Source organism: Micromesistius poutassou (genome assembly GCF_964030765.1).
Source record: "Micromesistius poutassou genome assembly, chromosome: 3".
In the NCBI taxonomy this organism is placed as follows: Eukaryota; Metazoa; Chordata; class Actinopteri; order Gadiformes; family Gadidae; genus Micromesistius; species Micromesistius poutassou.
The window spans coordinates 16,163,148-16,172,370 of record NC_140273.1 but is presented as its reverse complement, the minus strand read 5'-3'; the positions used below and the strand labels follow the sequence as shown (position 1 = coordinate 16,172,370).

Below are 9,223 nucleotides of genomic sequence, written 5' to 3'. Positions count from 1 at the left end.
GAAGTTACATGCGCTGTATGTCTTTTTTTTTTTAAATTTTAAAACCCTTGGGTTTTCAGAGAGTGATTAAGGACTGGTGGAGAAAAACCCACATTGCACATCAGGTATGTTTTGGAAATGAAGTTTAAATTGCTCTGATTCCAAGAGCACTCCACCAAGGGCTGAATTTTATAGCGGCTTTCCATTTTATACACTTGAGGTATTTGCCCCTTTTTACCCCTGACATTAGTACTTTCAAACGTGTCGCGGTATTGCACAACATCAACCACGCTTTTAATTTGAAACATTTCAGACGCAAAGTGTATTGTGGTGATTTGCATCCTCATGGTATTTGCGCAGGCACGAGGGCCACATGCCCGTGTGGCTCCACGTGTATTGAATGTATTTTCATTGTTACTTTGGGGGCTCTTTGGTTACTGATGGTAGTTGTAATACACTGACTGAACCACGTGCGTAGGAATATTTTTTTACAATAGGTTGAAGTTGTTGTTTTTACATTGACGCCAGAGAATGAGGGGAATAGAAATCTATTGTTATATTTTGTGATACCAACCCATTTTTTTTTAATGCTAAGCTTTATACTCCAACGTTTTATGTACGTGGCTGTTGCTAGTTGATGTGAGCCTATGTAGACCTATGAAAAGCCCTTTTGAGGGGAACTTATCTGCACTGTACTGGTCCTAGGAAGGTGTCGCAATGAATGTGTCATTTACGCAGTTCTGGAGTGAATAAATTGATGCTCTAATGAACCCACGTGATATATGTGAGAGGAAAACTTTATTTCATCATTAGGTTCCATTGATCGTTGCATAAGAAATCATAGAAAAGGGTATTTGCTTTCAATTCTACATTTTAATAATCAGAGCACTGAAAAAACAGTTGCTATGTGAGAAAGATGGGGTCATTTGATTACAGTGGTTTAGATGTCTCATAATGTAACACAGGCAAAGGAAAACACAGAAATCCCCAAATCCACTCTTTAGATTAGCACTCTTTAGATGATCATTGCAGTGATTCCTTAAAGCGCATTCTCTACGTTTTCTACAATTACAATCGTTATGGCTATCACCAAAAAAATGTCATAACCCCTAACACCGCCAAATGTAGTTGATTAAATCTATCAAATAGCAATTAAAGACATGAATGAAAACTCCAGCCAAAACCGAGACAACCACTTTTTCACCACAGAATAACCCTAACCCTAACCCTAACCCTAATTTGCAACTGGGACTGTAGAATTTGCAACTGGGACTGTAGAATTTGCAACCTCTAGGTTAAGAGAAAAATAAGGTTTTTGGGGGTACGTGTAAGAAAAGTACACCCATCCTCTACCAATTCTGCAGCTCTGTGGCCGGCTCCATCTCCCTCTCACAAGACGAATAGTGCAACCTCCCAAATAATCATCTCCAAACCAGCCTCTGTCACTGTCCCAAACCTGCAGTCTCAGGGAGGGAGCCCACCTCAGGGGTGGAAAAGTTAGAGTCTCCCACCATGTCGGGTTGTTGTCGTTCCAGATGATGCGAGTCTGGCGGGTGATCCCTCCAGCGGTCACCTAAACAAAAAACAATGCAAAAGATGACGTCGACAGACATTTTCAGCCACAGACACTAATGGAGCAAGACAACTACAAGTCCGACTGTCACCCATTTGTACTGAACACGTTTTTCAAAGACAGTCAAACCAAAGTGAAACAATCAGATTCCTTATTGTCCACATATCTTTCAATGTGGACACCGCTAAATGTAGTTTATTAAATTGATCTAATAGCAATTAAAGACATGAATGAAAACTTCAGCCAAAACTGAGAGATGACAACTTTGTCACCACAGAATAATAAGCACACATATGGTAGGTATGCGTTCATGCCACTGGTGTAGGTGTAGAAGTTGGAACTGCGAATGTAGAACTTGCTAGGTTACGATATGGGGCTGGGGGGTACGAGTACGAAAAGTACCCCCGTCCTCAGACATTTTCAGCCACAGCCACTAATGGAACAAGACAATCCACCGACTGTCACCCGTTTGGTAACATTTGAGAGCAGATGCACCCCCGGTTCCTACCTTGACGTAGGCGTCGGTCCTACCGAACCAGCCGTCCCCCCGGAGGCCGTATGCAGATTTCACAGTCACGCGCAGAACCGGCCATCTATAGGGATAGGCCAGGGCTGGAGCCAGCACGGAGAGGAACAGGAGGAGACACAAGCTCAACTTCATCTTTCCTCAGTGATGCTGTAAGGGGACTGTGGAAAATGGCAAAGAGCAATGATGAGGAAAAATGATTGGGGTCAAAATGATCAGGAATCCTATAAAGCATTTGTATTTCAAGATATAGTTAATAATTAATAGAGGAGTTTATTCATCTCAGGTAGTTCAACACATTGAGACACATTAACATTAAGACTAGTCAAGCTAACGTGATGGATAACAGACATTTAAAGGAGAACATATGGGCTGCAGCATTGTTGTCGGAGAAGCCAATATCTCGACAATGGCTCCTGAACTCTGATGGAATATCATGGTCAATATATGACTACATTTGTTACATATTGTACCTTTAAAGTCTGCAAGAAACCATGCTTCAATTAAATGATAAATTTTGACTCACCTGTCAATGACTTCTCTCAATGTCTGATGACCTGTTGTTTTCTCCACTGCTTTTATGCTTAAAGGAACAAGGAAATGACCATACATTCCTTATTTTATTTATTGTTAAACTTGTCCATCAGGTTAGGTAGTAACCAATTACTTATTACTGATGAAGTCCAGCATACAGGAATCTGAACTTGTCTTGTCTGAAAAAAGCAGGTGTCCTAAAAGTGCTATCTGAACAGAATTGACAGTGATGGGGGGGTAAACATCTTGGATGGATAGGAAATATGTACGCTTTTCACGTGTGTGACCATCTCTGCTTCTGTGTAAACAATAGCGGATCCAACCAACCCTCAGTGCTTTTTAACTTGTGTATATAGATTATTATATTCATGCATAATTCTTCACACAAATATTAACACAAATATTATGAAGCACAAATTGCGTATTATATCTACTTTATTGTTCTTACTAAAAAGGTGTATTTCAACCCAATTAGGAGCCAATTACCAATTAGGAGCCAATTACCAATTAGGAGCGTCAAACAAGGGATTGTTCAATGACCAAACCAGTCATTCCAAAGTAGAAATGTTCAATTGGACACACAGAAAGGCATACTAAATGAATGTGTATATTAAAGAAGTGGTTATGGCCCCTCCACCTAGCGGGGGTGCGGGGGCCCCGTAGTGATGAACGATTCTAGTGGAGCAGTTCACGGGCCGTGGCGGTGAATTATTGAATATGTCGTAAGTCTGACCCTTCCACTGTCGTCTGAGCATTCTGCTGTCATGTCCGTTCTTCATGAGGGGTTTATTAGGATGGTATCCGCTAGCGACGTGTTTTGCGTGCGAGTGTGTGCTTGTCCCTGTGTGAACGTATTCATTTCACTTTGGTTTGATTGTCTTTGAAAAACGTGTGCAGTACAATGAGGACCCTTGTTTTTTAAAGGAATCATTACCCTGCCCTCGAATGATTGACATAAAGTTGCTTAGTTTCCTTCCAGCTAAAGTTTTGTTATCACAGTTTGAATTTCTTTGAAAACGTGTGCTCTACAAAGACGTATCTTGCGAGTAAAAGCAATCTGATCCCTTCCTTCCAATAAATGACAATGAGTGGTTGATTGTGTTATTCTGTGCTTGTGCTTTGTGTTATTCTGTGCTTAAGCCTATTATATTACGGAATTCTTTTGTCATTCCATAAATAGGCCTATTGTTTATTGTTAGACATTGTTTAACATGTTATATTGTTAGAGGCAATAAGAGGGTTCCAAATTGTACCCATTTAACACAGGTAAGCAAACTGATGACCCAGAATGGATCTCTTACAAATACTTACTATTTGTTACAGTTTCATATCGGATTAATGCTATCCGATTTGACAACCCCCCAAACCATAAACCCTTCAAACGAAAAACAAAAATCAGGCTCATTAGGAGGCTTTGAATCATTATTCAAATAAAATCAAAAAGGTCTCTGTGATTCATCAACCTAATAAGCGCGCTCACACACGCTCACACACACACACACACACACACACACACACACACACACACACACACACACACACACACACACACACACACACACACACACACACACACACAACACAGACGTTTTTTCTTGATTTTTTATCAATGATTCTATGGTTTTTCTTTTGAAAAGTTTTCGCACACACAGCATGCATAGTGGCCACAGTATGTTGCTATTGTTAGTTATTAAAGGATCCCTATTAGCTTATGCCATAGCAGTTCGCTAGTCTTCCTGGGGTCCACGAGGTAAGCAAACATCCCTTTCGTGGAACGTTTCCTAGAGACCACTGGGGGGCGCCACTCCCTTACCCTGGCTTTGGTGGGACAAACAACCCAGTTTTCTGTGTGTGTGTGTGTGTGTGTGTGTGTGTGTGTGTGTGTGTGTGTGTGTGTGTGTGTTTCTATTCTAATCTGTGTAATGTCTCGCTCATTCGTTATTATTATTCGTTATAATAGCCTACTCTCCAACTACATAGGCAGTTAGGCACGCACATCTGTAGCCTACCCTACATAACAAGTCGTGTGTGTATAAATACACACGACAAGCATATCTTTTCATTTATATTCATTAAAAATTTTAACATACTATTTTAAAATGAAAGAGGCTGGGGTTTAGTTCTCGTATTAAAAAGTGCCCTCTGAGTGCCCTCGCGCCCGCAATAGCGCTCGTCCGCGATCCCCCCCCCCCCCCCCCCCCCCCCCCCCTCAACAACCCCTTGCGTTGAGGGGGGGGGGGGGGGTACCCTAGACGTCGTTAAACAACGTTTAGGGTACGTGGGAAATCGTCAAGCATCTGACGAATAGGGGTGAGATTGTGTTGGTGGAAGACCTAGTGGATCAGAATGTGGTGGAAAGAAAGTTTTTGAGACAGGAAGGTCCTACCACCCTGAAACTTGACTACCTTATTCTAGGGCCTAACTGGGACCCCCACACCGAAACTTGGCCTTCTCGGAGCCCGAGGGCAGGGAGGGCGGGGTCTGAGGTTTCGGGTTAGGGTTAGGGCCGGCTTTTTTCAGAATATTGTGCATATTGTGCATATAACGTGTACATGTATTAAATGCAGGATATATGCGTGGATGTTACAGAAAATGAAATAATGGCCAGGTCGTGTAATCGATGGCAAGTTGCAACCATAGCGCCATAGAATTCTGCGCAGCCCGCCCCACCTTCTGAAGTCGAAAATAATGGTGATTTGCATCTTCATGGTATTTGCGCAGGCACGAGGGCCACATGCCTGTGTGGCTCCACGTGTATTGAATGTATTTTCATTGTTACTTTGGGGGCTGTTTGGTTACTGATGGTAGTTGTAATACACTGACTGAACCACGTGCGTAGGCATATTTTTTTACAATAGGTTGAAGTTGTTGTTTTTACATTGACGCCAGAGAATGAGGGGAATAGAAATCTATTGTTATATTTTGTGATACCAACCCATTTTTTTTTTATGCTAAGCTTTATACTCCAACGTTTTATGTACGTGGCTGTTGCTAGTTGATGTGAGCCTATGTAGACCTATGAAAAGTCCTTTTGAGGGGAACTTATCTGCACTGTACTGGTCCTAGGAAGGTGTCGCAATGAATGTGTCATTTACACAGTTCTGGAGTGAATAAATTGATGCTCTAATGAACCCACGTGATATATGTGAGAGGAAAACTTTATTTCATCATTAGGTTCCATTGATCATTGCATAAGAAATCATAGAAAAGGGTATTTGCTTTTAATTCTACATTTTAATAATCAGTGCACTGAAAAAACAGTTGCTATATGAGAAAGATGGGGTCATTTGATTACAGTGGTTTAGATGTCTCATAATGTAACACAGGCAAAGGAAAACACAGAAATCCCCAAATCCACTCTTAGATTAGCACTCTTTAGATGATCATTGCAGCGATTCCTTAAAGCACATTCTCTACGTTTTCTACAATTACAATCGTTACGGCTATCACCAAAAAAAATTCAGAACCCCTAACACCGCCAAATGTAGTTGATTAAATCTATCAAATAGCAATTAAAGACATGAATGAAAACTCCAGCCAAAAACGAGACAACCACTTTTTCACCACAGAATAACAAGCACACACATACTAGGTATGCGTCACTGTCACTGGTGTAGGTGTATCAGTTGGAACTGGGACTGTAGAATTTGCAACCTTTAGGTTACGAGAAGGTTTTCGGGGGTACGTGTAAGAAAAGTACACCCGTCCTCTACCAATTCTGCAGCTCACTGACCGGCTCCATCTCCCTCTCACAAGACGAATAGTGCAACCTCCCAAATAATCATCTCTGCCACCAAACCAGAATCTGTCTCTGTCCCAAACCTGCAGTCTCAGGGAGGGAACCCACCTCAGGGGTGGAAAAGTTAGAGTCTCCCTCCATGTCGGGCTGTTGTCGTTCCAGATGATGCGAGTCTGGCGGGTGATCCTTCCAGCGGTCACCTAAACAAAAAACAATGCAAAACACTTCCTGTGTGCTCAAACACCCCTTCTTTTGGATTCCTGAGAAGCAGCTACTGTTCTTCCAGGTGAGTGTGGTGTCTCCTTCACAATGAATTATTAATGAATCACAAAAAGAAGTGTGTCGATAAACCCTATTGTGATACATTACAAAGCATGGAAAATGTGTGTGTGTGTGTGCGTGTGTGTGTGTGTGTGTGTGTGTGTGTGTGTGTGTGTGCGTGTGTGCAGGACGTGAGTGACCATATAGAGAAGGAACCAGGGGAGGGTGCTATCGTGGTGAGGCTGGAGACGGCGGGCAGAGCGGTGGTGCGAACCAACTGGAGGATGCACATCTCTGTGCCTTTGCAGACGGGTACGCACTCACTCACTCACTCACTCACTCACTCACTCAAATGTATATGTCGATGTTGGAATATACACCATGCACTGTCTTCTGTATTCTCCCTTTCTGTCAAATAAGTGTATCAGACGTACTGTATGGCGCAGATCAATTTTCCGCAAGGACTAATTAATATCTGTCTATCATCTTATTCCTCACTTCTCATGACGCCTCTTTATTTGAGTACTTTGGTGTTGGAGGTTGAAGCTGCTCTTTCCTGGCTTTTTGCTTGCGTTCATATTGAATGTTGATTTTTCTTTAAACCGTTTCCCCCGATGTTCACTGTGCTGCTGGCCTATTAACATTTAATCAGACATGTTTATCAGCCAAGCACAAACAGCCTTAATCCCCCCCTTCCTTTATATTGTCATCATCTTCCCGTGACGAGAGTATTCATTTAATATAACATCATATAAACGAATCTAAATCAAACGTACGCTCTTTCCTGTCGCAGATCTGAGAAAGTTCCGGACTTACAAGGGCAACTCGGTCAGAGACCTTCTGAGGGCCATGAGGAATAAGGTGAGCTGACGACCTCGACCAAAAACAAATGCTTTGTTACTCTCAGTGTCCGTGACCGCTGCGGGCCCCTTTTGTGTCTCCCAACAGAAGCACCACTATCACGAGCTGCCCAAGGAGGTACAGGAGACCCTGGGCGAGGTGCCGGAAGGATTCGTCGGTTACTTCACCTCGCGGTTTCCACGGTTACTGCTCCACACCCACAACGCTTTGCACATCTGCGCCCATGAAAGACTATTCCACCCTTACTATTTGCCCCCTATTGCCAAATAGCGTTCACTCGTGGCCCCGTGCACGGCGCGAGTTTTACACTTCATAGATGTTTTTGTACTACCAGAAGTTACATGCGCTGTATGTATTTTTTTAATTTTTTAAAACCCTTGGGTTTTCAGAGAGTGATTAAGGACTGGTGGAGAAAAACCCACATTGCACATCAGGTATGTTTTGGAAATGAAGTTTAAATTGCTCTGATTCCAAGAGCACTCCACCAAGGGCTGAATTTTATAGCGGCTTTCCATTTTATACACTTGAGGTATTTGCCCCTTTTTACCCCTGACATTAGTACTTTCAAACGTGTTGCGTTATTGCACAACATCAACCACGCTTTTAATTTGAAACATTTCAGACGCAAAGTGTATTGTGGTGATTTGCATCCTCATGGTATTTGCGCAGGCACGAGGGCCACATGCCCGTGTGGCTCCACGTGTATTGAATGTATTTTCATTGTTACTTTGGGGGCTCTTTGGTTACTGATGGTAGTTGTAATACACTGACTGAACCACGTGCGTAGGCATATTTTTTTACAATAGGTTGAAGTTGTTTTTACATTGACGCCAGAGAATGAGGGGAATAGAAATCTATTGTTATATTTTGTGATACCAACCCATTTTTTTTTTAATGCTAAGCTTTATACTCCAACGTTTTATGTACGTGGCTGTTGCTAGTTGATGTGAGCCTATGTAGACCTATGAAAAGCCCTTTTGAGGGGAACTTATCTGCACTGTACTGGTCCTAGGAAGGTGTCGCAATGAATGTGTCATTTACGCAGTTCTGGAGTGAATAAATTGATGCTCTAATGAACCCACGTGATATATGTGAGAGGAAAACTTTATTTCATCATTAGGTTCCATTGATCGTTGCATAAGAAATCATAGAAAAGGGTATTTGCTTTCAATTCTACATTTTAATAATCAGAGCACTGAAAAAACAGTTGCTATATGAGAAAGATGGGGTCATTTGATTACAGTGGTTTAGATGTCTCATAATGTAACACAGGCAAAGGAAAACACAGAAATCCCCAAATCCACTCTTTAGATTAGCACTCTTTAGATGATCATTGCAGTGATTCCTTAAAGCACATTCTCTACGTTTTCTACAATTACAATCGTTATGGCTATCACCAAAAAAATGTCAGAACCCCTAACACCGCCAAATGTAGTTGATTAAATCTATCAAATAGCAATTAAAGACATGAATGAAAACTCCAGCCAAAACCGAGACAACCACTTTTTCACCACAGAATAACAAGCACACACATACTAGGTATGCATCACTGTCACTGGTGTAGATGTATCAGTCGGAACTGGGACTGTAGAATTTGCAACTTCTAGGCTACGAAAACGGTATCGGGGGTACGTGTAAGAAAAGAACACCCGTCCTCCTCTACCAATTCCGCAGCTCACTGACCGGCTCCGTCTCCCTCTCACAAGACGAATAGTGCAACCTCCCAAATAATCATCTCTGCCACCAAACC

At 42.1% G+C, this 9,223-nt stretch overlaps 1 protein-coding gene across 1 annotated transcript; it reads left to right on the top strand.

Moving 5' to 3' along the window:
• The first annotated feature begins 6,826 nt into the window (after positions 1-6,826).
• LOC311341277 (serine/threonine-protein kinase/endoribonuclease IRE2-like) lies at positions 6,827-8,388 on the top strand. The gene is made up of 3 exons (XM_084466177.1): positions 6,827-6,924; positions 7,406-7,473; positions 7,561-8,388. The coding sequence occupies exons 1-3, from the start codon at positions 6,897-6,899 to the stop codon at positions 7,741-7,743; spliced, it is 279 nt and encodes a 92-aa protein (XP_084322303.1). The 5' UTR covers positions 6,827-6,896; the 3' UTR covers positions 7,744-8,388.
• The last annotated feature ends 835 nt before the right edge of the window (positions 8,389-9,223 follow it).

Bases quoted from the DNA above. Each gene is read 5' to 3' on its own strand.
- LOC311341277 (XM_084466177.1), top strand. From the start codon at position 6,897: ATGCACATCTCTGTGCCTTTGCAGACGG. The intron at 6,925-7,405 runs GTACGCACTCAC...TTCCTGTCGCAG, and splicing joins CTCTGTGCCTTTGCAGACGG to ATCTGAGAAAGTTCCGGACT. The intron at 7,474-7,560 runs GTGAGCTGACGA...GTCTCCCAACAG, and splicing joins TGAGGGCCATGAGGAATAAG to AAGCACCACTATCACGAGCT.